Source organism: Oxyura jamaicensis, chromosome 12 (assembly GCF_011077185.1).
Source record: "Oxyura jamaicensis isolate SHBP4307 breed ruddy duck chromosome 12, BPBGC_Ojam_1.0, whole genome shotgun sequence".
Lineage (NCBI taxonomy): Eukaryota > Metazoa > Chordata > Aves > Anseriformes > Anatidae > Oxyura > Oxyura jamaicensis.
This window is the reverse complement of record NC_048904.1, coordinates 13346422-13359660: the sequence shown is the minus strand read 5'-3', so window position 1 is coordinate 13359660 and position 13239 is coordinate 13346422. Positions and strand designations below refer to the sequence as shown.

Here is a 13239-nt window from a genome sequence, read left to right as displayed (position 1 = left end):
TTGTCTCCAAGGCAGGAGCTTTTGCTGAGAGTTGCTCCATAAATGAGGGGGGTGAATTTGGCTGGGAGGGAGAGGCTGCTGTGCTTTCACGTGTTCACACAGGCTTATGAAGTACATGAAGCAGTATTAAGTCTCCATAGGCAGCATAGTTTGGGACCTTTTTTTTTTTTTTTTTTTTTTTTTTTTCTTCCATCTCTCTCTCCTATTTTTATTTTTTAGTGCAAACAGTTTAGTCAAAACCAAAATATTAATAACAGGATAAGTTTTGATGAGTTTCCCAAACTTAAATTATTAATGACAAATTGTTTTCTTATTAACTGTGAACTCTCTTTTATGTCAACATTTTTTTGAATGCTAGAATAGATATTTCAAGAGTTTGAAACTTTTTGAAATATTCTTAATTTTCAAAATATTCAAGCTAACTTGAATATTTTTTCCTACTTTCAACTTCAAAATATATATACATATTTGAGATCTCTGAGTCTTGTGTAAAGGGAAGATTTTCTGTGTTTGTTTTCTTTTGTTTTGTTTTTAATCTTTTTTAAAGTTTCTGGAACTGGAAGAGTATTTCCATCCCAATGCCAGTGATGGATTTCTGACTGTGCTGAAAATACGTCATTTTACTAAGTTAAAACCTTTTGTAACAAATGGTTTAGAAAACAAACAATATTGGTCAAACCTAGTGCTTCATAAAGATGCAATTACCCTTTCACTTTTGGATATTCTGCCTTTTTCCCCATTTATTTTGCTCTTTTAGAGCCTTAATGTATTAAGAAAACTTGTCAATTTTAATGTTTTAACTGGTTCTTATTAAAAAAAAAAAAAAAAGAAAGGAAAAAAGGAAAAAAAGAACTTTACTCCTCTTGTTAGAATGTCAGTACCTGCAGAGCCTTTATTTTTTTTTTTTCCTTTATAAAGCTTTGAATTGTTTGAATTGTTCTGTGTGAAGTTCAAATTCAGAAATAAAAGTTAAAATGGAAAGTATGTTTTTATATAGCAAACTAGTGGACTTAACAAGGAAAAAGCTATGTTTAGTTTTAAAGCTTGTCATATAAAAGGAATTTTAGCTGTTGTTGCTGTTGTTGTTTTGTTTGTTTCTTTTCTTTCTTTTTTGGACCCCCAAGGCCAAAAACCATTTTTCCAAGGTATCAGAATTACAGAACGTGTGTACCCACATAGTTGTGTATGAAAATTTATCATAGGTGCCGTATGGGGCTGATCAGAATCCCACTAAAGGGAACATGGAGTCAGAACTAGACCTTAGATACAGAATTGCAATAATTTGGGCTTCAAAGCTAGAATTCAGACCAAGCCACTGGAAATGACTACGGTGCCTTTGAATTTTGGCCTCCAGCCTGTGTATTAGCAAAAGGAAAATTGCATTTGAAGTGGTCAGCATGCAGATGTTGGCCATATGTTTTGTATCTCTTGTAGAAGCTGAAGCCTCCTGTGTGATCAACTTAAAGTCATTATGCACTTAACAAACGATCACTTTTCATTAGTGACCCATCATTTTTTATGTGAGCATATCCTTAGATGCATAGATGCACATGGGGAGTTTGTACTTGTGCTTGGCAAAATTTAGCCTAGCTTTGGCAGTGTCCAGGTACCCATCACAGTGCGTCCCTCTGAATGCCGGCCTCAAAGGGCTCCAGTTCCTATGGTCTAAAAAGTCAATGAAAGTGTGAAAGGGTTTTACAGAAATGTGTGCAGCCTTGACTTGGAGTGCTCAGAGCTGGTGTCTTTCAGCATCCTGGCTCTGCTGGTGTGTAGAAACTTCTTGAACAGTGCTTGCTTGGCCACAGGTCTGAGCTTTGTCTTACAGGTTACAATCTTAATTACACCAACACTGGGAGAAAGGCAGAGGCCGTTAATTTGAGTTATGGAGGAGGTTTACAGACCTTGGTGCATTAAACAACCTCCCCAAGGTTGTGCAGGGAGTGGGCTGCTGTGCCCAATATGTAAGGACAAGTAATTTTGCTGAAATCACAGGTCAGCCGTAGGTTTCAGCTCCATCTGAGATTAGTGGTTTGAGGGTAGTGGGTCTGACCCGGTGTTGTTTTACTGCTACTTTATGGTTCTGCACTGCCACTAATATAGCTGGAGTTTTAGCCTACTGTCTACTGGTAGTCTTTGGAAAAATACTGATATTCCTAATTGTTTAATAAATCATTAATGGAGCTTTTAGTGTGTGTGAGGGTGTGCATATTGATTTGTGTATGCATATTTAGGTATTAGGAAAAGAAAGTAAGGCTTGTTGAGACTCCTGCAAGATCTGGAGAGAGGAATATCCAATCACAAATTATAATTAGGTGTAAAGGTTTTCCACTCGTTAGAATGGAGAAGTTGACATATTAAATGGCACGTACTGTAATGATGTGGACTGACTCAGAGTTTGAAGGAAATAACAGCTGTGCACATCAAAGCTTAAAAATAGAAACTTCATCAGTCAGTAGCGGTTTAGAATGAATGAAGAAATCATGAAATTATTAATTATGGTGGTTAGAGAAAGGAAACATAAAGTTCAAACTCTCCAAAGGCAGAATGCTGCCTTCAGTCTTACAGCGTCCCTGCCAAGAATCAGCCCCTTGTCCTGCCGAGCCCTTATGTGAAGGTGGGGGCTGTTGCCCAAGCACAGGCACCTGCTGCTGTTTCAGATACCCTAAGCTGACTCAGACATCCCACCTGGCTGGCAGATATGACACAGGGCATATGGCAGACTCCTGCCCTTCTGGAGTGACAGCTGGGTGCCCCGAGGCATCTCAGATAGCAGTAGTGCTGCTGCCTAAGGAGCGATTGCACGAACACAGAAGTACAGGCTCGCTTTCACTCGCATCATTAATACGCAGTCACCTGAAGCACATCGGTAGTTCACAGCAGTGTTTGCAGTGGGTAATTGCAGAAAGCAATGAACAGTTTATCTGATTTGAGACTTAGGAGGACTTTTGAGATGAATAGAACATTTATCCAGATTAAAATCTAACCAGGACACAATGTTAAAAGCTATCCAAGTGTTAAAAAGTGTAGTTAAAAACTATGATTTAAAGTTGCAGTGGCTGGTTGTTTTCTTAATGACCTCAAATTCATGAATTCATTCTAACATTTGCCTTTTTATATATTCATAGTTAAATATAACTTGAATGTTGTCCTAATTACATTCTCATGTTAATTTAGCTCTGATTCAGAATTTCTATCATTATTCTTTGTAGAATTATTTTGAAATGATGCAAAGTTCAGTAAAGATGCTCCAGTGTGTGATTGTGCCTTTGAATTATTTATTACATTCAAAGACAGAAATATGGCTAAAATCTAGTTTGAGTTGTAAATGAGTCTTAGTAACAGGAGGAGGAAGTGAAAATCCTTTTTGCAGAAGGACGTGGTTTATGGGCACATTGTTTGGTATCGGAGGAGCACCTCATGGTCCCTCATGAGCAGAGAGCCTCATGGCTTAATAAGAAAACCTCCATTGCACCAACTGGCAAGGACTATCTGGGCAGATAAGGAGTTGAAGAGGAGAGAGAGAGGTACAGAGACAACTTGCACAAATGACAGAACAGATTAGTGACAGAATTAAGGGGAAACAGCTGTCCTGCCTTGGTCAGCAGCAGCACTCACACCGCCCTCTCTCCCTCTCCTGTGTGCTGTGGAAAGGAGAGCTCTTGCAAGCAGTATTTAAGCCCTTGTTTTTCGCAATGCATCACAGTGACAAGTAGTACAGTGCTAATATAAGGTTGTAGAAACTATGATTAATGCAAAACTTCATACTTGTGGCTGTGGCCCTGAGCTAGGTAGAGAACAAACAGTTGCTGGTGAGGCGTATGCAAGTCTGAGAGGGAGTGAAACTGTAGGAAAAAAATTCTAGAGGAGGAAAGGAAATTGTCTTAATGTAAGCAGCAGTTTTGCTAGAGGTAAGTGAGGGGAAATTCTTCATTTATAAATGGTTCATTGACCCATGATAATAAAGCAGTGCTGCAGAAGAAGGATAATTATCTACTTAAGTATCAGATGCCCTGAGGGTAAAAGCTTCCCTTCTCTCCTTTTGAAAAATGAACTCAGATTAAACGAATGTCCTTTTTCCTGTTTTACTCTTGATGTGGATTTCCTCTTTATGAGTAAAATTAATTAGTTTTTCTATTCCTTTATTCCTGGTATGGAAATCAGGTCTGCCAAGCAAGTTTCCAGCTCATCCCTTGGGCCCTGAGTTCAGCCAATAGCATCCTTTATGGAGGTGCTTTGTACAGTGTGCTGGGAAGGCACAAATAAATTACAGGAGCTTTATTATGCCCGGTAGCTTGCCAAGAGGCACAGCCTTTTAGAGCTAAAAACCCACAAAAACAGATTTCTTTTCCCCATTCAGGAATGGTTTATTTCCAAGTGTCTGTTTGCTAAATAGATATTTCTGCTTCCTTAAAATATTTTTAATACTGTGGGCTACAACAAGATGAAAAGAGAAAATAGTGGTGGCATAGCTGCTGTTCTACCAAACCAACAAGGGCCAGATTTTCAAAGCAGATTAATGCCCGCAGCTGGGGTCAGGCTTCTCCTGTTCTGTTGGGAGCAAAGCTGTGGAGCTTGCTGGAAAAATCTGCTCCCAGTTAAGCAAACATCCATTACAATATTGTCTGTCCTCATCTGGACTCAGAAAAATCGTCAGAATCTGCCCCTACTTCTTTATTTCCAGAAATTATCTGTTTTTTCTTCTTATCAGAATTATAAATGTGATTCCTATGAGAAGCTTGGTGAATGTAAACATGTCTCTCTGTTTATGGAAATAAAACATCTTTCGCATGTGTTAATCATTTTTTATTTCGAATGTTTCATGAGCTTCTTGAAGCTTCTTAAATCATGTCAGCATAACCTTGGTGTGAACCTGTTAACTACAGAGCATCTCTTAGTTACATTTCCTGGAATACAGAGAATATTCCTGAACACCTGCAGGCTTCAAGATGCAGTAAAAATAAATATTACTGGAACACAATGGCATGGAGCTTAATTTTCTTCAAACAGTCCTTTGAAGATAGCACTCATTTTGATAAGGAAAAAATACTGAAGTTGTTAATTTTCACAGCCTTTGGTCAGGGAAGTTCAAGCAGTGTTAAAGGTGATTTTAAGGTCTTTATTCTGTAAACACAATACTGTAAGTCACAAAAAAATAATCCTGTCTGCAGGGAACTGAAATGAGAAGCAAGTCCCAAGTGCTTTCTTGTTGGATTGATACAACTGAAACTCTGCTAAGAATTCTGGACACTATTAATAATGTTACAAAATCGACTTTCAAGTGAGGTGTCATAGAAATTATTAATTTCTGTGAACACAGCAGATCAGGGGACTGTGCATAGTGTCTGTGTGCTTCCACTGTTTACTTTATAGCTTCATTTCACCGACTCATGAAGCGCTGTTACCAAGGTAGAATAAAATCAAAGTGTATTTGCAGTGTTGTGAACACAGCGCTTAAAAGCGAAAAGTCTGAAGTATCTTACCATATTTCTAAAAATATATAATGTTTGTAACAGGTGAGCATTCCTTGTGAATGGTAATTAGTGTGATGTATAAGTAAGTGGGCTGCTTTTAACAGCATAGTGTCAGGCTTTCACATTTAGGTACCTAAAATTAGAGGTGTAAGATCAAGATTTTAAAAAATATGTACTATGTATGTGGAAAAGCACTGTAAAACTGTTGTCTCGGATCACACACCTAAATCCACCTTCAAATCTGTTGTTTTTCACCCCTTTTTTTTTTTATCACAAAAAAAAAAAAGTCTCTAACTTCCAAAGATGCTAAATACCAGCAGCTGTGTAGTTCAAAATGGTAACTTTGAGTTTGAAAACTTTGTTTTCCTTTAGATGTCTTCACAGTAGCATATGAACCGCATTTTAATCATTTGGTTGATATCTGAAGGGCTTCAGGAAACTTCTGAACAAAGCATCGTATGATTGACTGTGTTTAGCTTCATGTTTTAGTAACCCTCAGAGCAGGAGGAGTTTAGGCAAATCAGGGTGATCAGAAACAGCTTACAGGCAGGGGCTGAGACACTGGTCTTTCTGGGCAATCAGATTTGCGTTTGTGCCTTGACAATCCAACCTTCAGATGTCCTTGTTTGCCCGCTGCGTCCGGTGGAGCGTTTCCGCGACCTGGGTCCCGAGGAGGTGGCTGATCTGTTTCGTATGGCGCAAAGGGTTGGCAACGTGGTGGAGAAACACTTCGGTGCCACCTCACTCACCATTTCAATTCAGGTTTGTAAATCAGTCAGTAAACAAACAAACAAATAAATAAACAAAAAGGTTTCATGATTTATTTTAGCAAGGTTCCTGCCATCTTTCCTAGGCCAATGACAAAAGGGCATTCAAATTTTAAGGGGCGATAAATGCAAAGTAACAATTAAGGAAAAAAATAAAAAGCATATTAATGTTTTGCACAGTGGATGACAATATGCCAGATTTGCCATTGAAAGAGAAATTCTCATTGCTAAGAGAAAAGTTTGGATAATTACTAACTGCCATACTTTGGGCTAAGCCTGGGAACACTTTCAAATGCAATACTTACTCCTGAGTGTTTCAGCAAGTACTCCTTTCCCAAGGAGGTGTTTGCAGGATTGAACAAGGAGGCAGCCACCTCTCTGTCTTCAACAGGTAACCCACAGCTTGGAATGGAAAGGAGTAGTTCCTGCTCTCCTACTCACACACATCTATATGCAGGCAGAGAGATGTGGCCATGTAAATATGTTATCAGTTATTTTCAGTTATTTGTGCTGGGCTTCTGTGCCAAAAAAAAGGAGCTTTTTTTAAAAAGCAAATCAGGAGACTAAGCCTATTTCCTTAGAATAAGACTTTAAGAAAGCATGCTTTGATTAAATTCTCACTTACTTGTCTGATTTTATATTCACAAGGATCAGAAACCTATTGCTAGCTATTCAAAAATACAATCTGAAAGCATGAAAATTAACAACTGTGGGTTTTGTGGTCTAAGATACCGCTTTTCACTCTGCCATGGCCTGATGTGGAAAGGCACCTAGTCTAAAAACTGTGTTGAAGGGACCCCAGGAGAATATGCTAAATTACCATACAATGAAATTGGATGTGAATGATTAATGAGTGATATTTCTGAATCCCTGTGTGTGATCCTTGTTAGTTCCTCTAACCTGAGACTTCTCCCTTTGCTTACAGGATGGCCCTGAAGCCGGACAAACTGTGAAGGTGAGTGCTTATTATGCAGAATACAAATTAAGAGACAATTATAAGAACTAATAAAAGATCAAAGCTAGTCATGTGCAGACCATTGCTGTATCGTTATGTTATCCTTGAGATCAAAAAATCCCAAGTGTACAATAGCTGTAAATACTTTTTATTGAAATTGCACTGGATAATGTTTACAGTTTTTTTTCTAGACAAAAGTTTTCAATCATGAAAATATCTTTTCCAAGCTGCTGGGTGTATTTGTGCAAGGAAAGCCATAGAAAAGAGGCATCTGTTTAAGGTTTTTGTGTTTGTTTTATGGAAAAAATATTGCCCTTCCATTCTTAATCTCTTTGTTTGTCTTTTTATTGCCTAATGAGTTGTAGATAATTATAGGAACAGTTAAACTGAACCACATTATGAAAATATACCTTTTGTCTCTGCTTGCTCTCTACATATTCATATCACATTCTTGTTACTGAAGTTCAAATGTAATGGAGCCAGTGAAGCTTAAAAACAGATTTTAAGTGTACTTCTGAAAAAAAGGCAGGGGGTGGAAGGGAAAAGGATTTATGATTATACTCTCCACTTGAGTAATAACATAGATAACATCCAAGATGGCTCTCCAGCCATGTTTCACTGCCTCGTAATGCAAATGCAAATGCATGTGTAGTTAGATTATATGCCTGAACATTAGATAAAGGCTATTTTTTACATTTGGAATCAAAGGAAAGTCAAATATGGCTATGGGTTAGCACTTTGTAAAATCAGATTAGATGGCTCAAAGAAGCTGTTTGGGTTGATTAAGATAACTCTAACAACCAAATGATAGCATACAGAAACATTTTACTTCTTTCCAATTTGCTTGTATTGACCTTATTTTTCCTGTGCCTTTTTGTTGCCTGCTTTGAATATTTAGCAGGGAGGTGAAAGGGAGAGAGAAGAAGAAATTAGAAAATCCCCAAGCTTTGGGAAGCTGAGCAGTGAGGAAGGAATGTAATACAATTTACTGCCATACTGCAATAAAACTGATTCCTCAGGTCATGACTTAGAGTTCATTGGGTGGGTTTCACTGGGAATGCCTGTAGTTGGGTGAAAGTCTCACAGTTTCAATACATTCCTGAATAAATTTCTTCATTGAACATGGACATGTCTTAGCTAGCGGATCACAGGATTTCTTTTACTATCTTGAACAAGTATTTTTTTCCTGCATAAAAAGGGCTTTATAGGGACGATTAAATTAAAATGTGAGAAAATTTTCTAGTATGAATGAGCAAAACCAGATGTAAAAATCCCCGTCTTGTGTGATTGTGAACAATAACAGATGCTTACATAGGTCTTAAAAAGGGAAAAAGAAGAAAAAAAAAAAAAAAACTGTATCGTTTTGTATTCTTGCTGGAGACAAAGAACATTAAGCATTAATCTGTCTGGTACATTGCAAATGGTAGCCACCCTTAGTGCTTCCATCTTACACTTTTAATGAGCAATGAGATGAAAATGACCCACTCTTACAGCTGTGAACCCCTAGACTCCATAATAAAGAGTGTGTATTCATAAATTAGAGGTTAGCAGTTTGCATTCCTCTACTTTTCTGCATCATTGGGCTGCACTGTAATTTATCATCATCACTTTAGGATGTTTATCATCAGAAAATGCCAACAACTATTTTCTTCAGAGAACTTAGAGCTTTCAAAAGTGGAACCGGGGAAGAAATTACTATGATCAAGATCTTCTGTAAAGTGAAGAATAGGGAGGGTACATAAGTAGCTGGTTCCGCTTAAATTCCTTTGAATGAGAAAGTTTGTAAAACCACGTGATCTACAAATAATTTATGAATTTATGAACTTTCCTTGCATTTGTCATTTGTTTCTATATGTGTTTTGTTGTGTTTTTTTTTCAAGTATAAAAATGCATAATAATCCAGTTTTCCTCTAAGGGAACTTATAATTAAAATTTCTGGAACAGATTTAACATTAGGAAAACATTCTAATAGTAAGAATAGCAAAGCATCACAATAAATATCCAAGGGAGTTTGTGGAGTCTCTGTTTCAATAGGGTAGGCAAGCGTATGTCAGGAGCTAATTAGGTGTAGCTGATCTAGCTCTGAATGGGGGCACACACCAGATGGCTTCAGGAGTCTTTTCTATTTGTATTTTGTATAATTCTGGATACCTGTATAAATATAAGCTACTACATGCTCTACACAGGAAAAGAATTACAGGAAACAGGGGACGAGTACTGGCTGTTAAACTGATCAGTGTGAAACCTCACTACAAAATGGGAAAAGCAATCAGCTTGGCTGAAAATAAAAACTGATTGAGAAATTTTATCTGAAAAAGATTAGGAAATTCTCTTTCTTTTTCAACAAGGAGAAATAGTAATCCATGTCCAAGAAAAATCTTGGACTTCAGTTTGATCATGTCTCAGGTCTTTCTTTGCTGTGGAGATGCCTGAGATATGAGCAGTGCATGCACCAGTTTTAAAGGAGATTACCCTCTTTGAGTGATCTTTTATTGTTTGCTAATGTTACATGTTCATTGTGTTAGCATGAAACCTGCTGGTGTGTGCATGTTTCAGTCAGATGTACTGCAATGTCACGATACTTCAGTGGTGCTTGTACTGAATCCGTACTAGTTATCTAACTGGAAGCTGTTTGTAGTATCAAACAGCTCCATTATTATTGTACTCCTTTCCTTGCTTATACTGTCCTCCTGTGAATCTAAACTATTGGAGCCTGTAGGATGGCATTTTAGGGAAGCTCCTGGTCCTTTCAAATTCTCCCATTAATGAGGTCTGTGTGTTTGTCTTTGGAAGAAACATTATACCTGATCCTCAGCTCACCAGTACTTTGGAAGCATAGATGGCTCTTTTCTCAGCCTTTAGCAGTAGGAAAGAATGAATTTGCTGAAGAATTCTGAATCACATCCCAGGTCTCAGACCTTAAAGTCTTACGTTACTTCATAATCTTTTCCACAGCTGCCCACAGATTGCACACATTCCACCCCAGCACCTATTTATGACAGGCAGAAACGTCCCCTTCCAAAGGTGGTCGCAGACTTGCACAATTTGGGTTTTATTGTAAGAGCTTCTTGCACCACCTCACAACAGAGATCCTGAGCATCTCTAAGCAATGCGTAAGCAAGCATAACCATCTTCCAGCATTAAACACATTTTGAATTCTTATTTCATCCTACCTGGGGGGGAGGAAATTGTATTTAGGTTCTCTCTTAAATAATATTTATATCTGCAATTTTGAGCTCTGTTTTTCTTAGTGAATGCAAAACCTACAGCGTCCTTGTGTCAGGAATGGAGAGTGAGTTTCACACTGGTTCTATTTGTGAATGCCTTAAATATCCAAGCAATTTCATGGATCAGGGAAATCAGCTCTGCATCTTAATGCAGAGCTCTTATTGCCATGTCAAGTGAGTGACGTTTCAAGATTTTCCCCAGTATATTTTATAGCTTTCTTTCCAACATCAAGTCAGCAAATGCTCTAGCTGCCTTGGTGGATGTATGGCATAGTGTAGAATAAACTCTTAGGTTTACCTTTTATGTGAGATTTAATCACAAGAAACTCCATGCACTCTGTGCTCTGTAAAGGCTAAACAAATCAAGCTGGCAGGAGCATGATACAACTAATTTATCTGTAGAGACAAGATAATATTGCACAGCAAGTGTCCATTGTGCAAACACATATGAACACACACTCTATTTTGCAGCAGTATTGAAGTCTCCGGCAGCTCAGCACCTCCACTGTTATCCATGACAAAGTGCCTGCTTGCCAGTTACAGGTTCACCTAAATAAATGAGAAATTGCAGCTGATGGTGGCAGTGTAGGTATGTGTGCAGAAATTTATTTTGTATGTCACATATTGCACTAATTATTTTACACTGAGAAGATTGCCTTACCATTATTTTTGATGTACATGTTTTTCTTTTCCAGATGTGTTTTTAATGCTATGTTAAATGAATCCACCTGGCTTGCATTCCTTAGAAATCTTAACCTGAACTGCAGATCCTAGGGTTTATTTAAGCCCTCAGGATACTGCTCTTTCATACTATTTGTCTACCTATCCCCGGACCTAGAGTACTGGACTTCAGGTCTGAGTCTTTAAATTTAATCAGATCACATTGCAGCCTGATTGCATCAGAAGAATTAAATTCACTAACTGCAACACTTCTGATGCCTCAGCTTGCTTTCCTTGCAGACTGGCAGATGTGAGTCCTTGCTCAATGGAGTATTAGAGGCCACATTTTGCCCTTTTAAAACAATAATTAATAATAATAGTAATAATAATAATAAGCTGGCATTTGAGAAATGCAAAAATTTCTTACCTCTAAATGATTTAAAAGTTTCAAGTAGAAAAAACATGGAAGAAACAAGATTTTGAAAACCAGGTTGTACTGAGACATGAACAAATGATCTTGTTTGCTTTACTCTTAGGAACCATGGTTCTCTTGAAAGCTTGTGGGATGTCCAGAAATGATTTGATTAAGTACAGCAGTCTCTTCAAAGTGTGCTGAGAACCACACTAAAAATATTTGGTTGGAGTACATGTAATATTGCAGATGGGTAATCAATGCAGCAAATTCAGCAGTTTTAGGGCTGGTGTGTCTGTTTTCAGCTCATAATTTTCTTTCTGTTATGCTACTATACATAGACTGGGGTGATTTTTGTGGGATGTTAATGGTGTATATTTTCAAAGCTAGGACTATACTGGCCCTTACAGCCACAGAGAAGCAGCTGGGGCATCCGGATTGTTTGCCTTATGCCAACTGCCATGTAAAGTCTTTTGTTGGCTTTTAGTTTCTACTCACTCAAAATAATTCTTGCCCTTTCCTTCAAGGCCCTTTTCAAAATTGGCCTTGTGTTGGTCTAATCCTCCTTTTGGTCTGATAGCCAGACCTATGTTTTCAATAGCACAATTAATGGATATAGCCATAAAATCTCAATTTCTTTCTTTTTTTTCTTTCTTTTTTTTTTTTTTTCACTGCATTCATTATATTGCTTTTTGTTTTCCATGCTCTTAGCCCCCCCAAAAGCACTGATCTCAGATGGGTCTTTACACCCTCCCTTAACACATGTAATAATATGCAGGACCTAGAATACAAACATTTCTTAAGATCTACTTAATCCGTAGTGGTCCATTCCTGTTCTTATAAAAATGGTAGTGGCTGTTAAAAGAGGTGTCTGTGTCTTATATACACCCATGTAAAGTTGCAGAGGTTTTTTGAAGGCTGAAAGAGAGCAAAGAAAATTGGGAATTTGGAAATAGCCCAGTGATTGATGGACATGACACCATCTTAACTGAGAATACCAAAGGCTCCAAGGCACTGATAAATGGAAATGAAGACCTGGATAATGAAGTCTGAGCTAGAAATATAAGGCTATGAGGTTCCCCGAAGGGATGGGGACAGAAGTTTTTGAAAAATTCTCTTTGGCAGTGAATTACTGCTAAATTTACCATTCAACCAAACATCCAGATACTTCTGAATCTGGATGATTTTTAATTTCCAGTAGCCAATGTCATGCTGTACCCCTGACCAACAATCACAGAATATCTGTGTGGACTAGTCTGTAAAGAGAACAAGCAAAAAACCCACACCCATAAGATTTAAAAAGTGCAACTATAAATGAGGAAAGTAAAAGAGAAATTTCAAAAGATTTATGTTGAAGAATGGTAATGAGAAGGAAGATTTTACTATTCCTTGCTAGCAATTCTCCTCTCCTTTCATACCATATGGATTTCTTAGATGAATATTCTCTTTATGTAGTTTAATTCCAAAAATACCCCCTGAGCTATTCAGAGTTATTGACACTGTCTAAATTAAACTATAATAAGCAAGTAAGTGGGCTCAAATGCTTGTTTAATTTGCCTTAGTGTACACTCAGATATTAAAAGTCATGCAGCTCTCTTGGCTACATCCAGCATCTAGCTCATCACTTGCTCGGCACGACCACCTTCTGCACGAGACCTGCAGAGCAGTTTGCTGGCTTTTTTTTTTTTTTTTTCCCCAGGGGACAGTGGGTGAGAGCTAAATCACAGGGAATGCACGCAGACCTGAA

At 37.8% G+C, this 13239-nt stretch overlaps 1 protein-coding gene across 3 annotated transcripts in view; it reads left to right on the top strand.

Annotated features, from left to right (window-relative positions):
* Positions 1-13239, top strand: part of FHIT (fragile histidine triad diadenosine triphosphatase) — a 561152-nt gene that overhangs the window by 411269 nt on the left and 136644 nt on the right. For 2 of the 3 annotated variants that reach the window (XM_035337741.1, XM_035337739.1), the window contains exons 4-5: positions 6088-6233; positions 7164-7193. In XM_035337741.1, coding sequence (XP_035193632.1) covers positions 6088-6233; positions 7164-7193 — 176 coding nt within the window. Of the gene's footprint in view, positions 1-6087; positions 6234-7163; positions 7194-8094; positions 8211-13239 lie in introns of those variants that run through there. The other variant, XM_035337740.1, reaches the window with a different exon arrangement.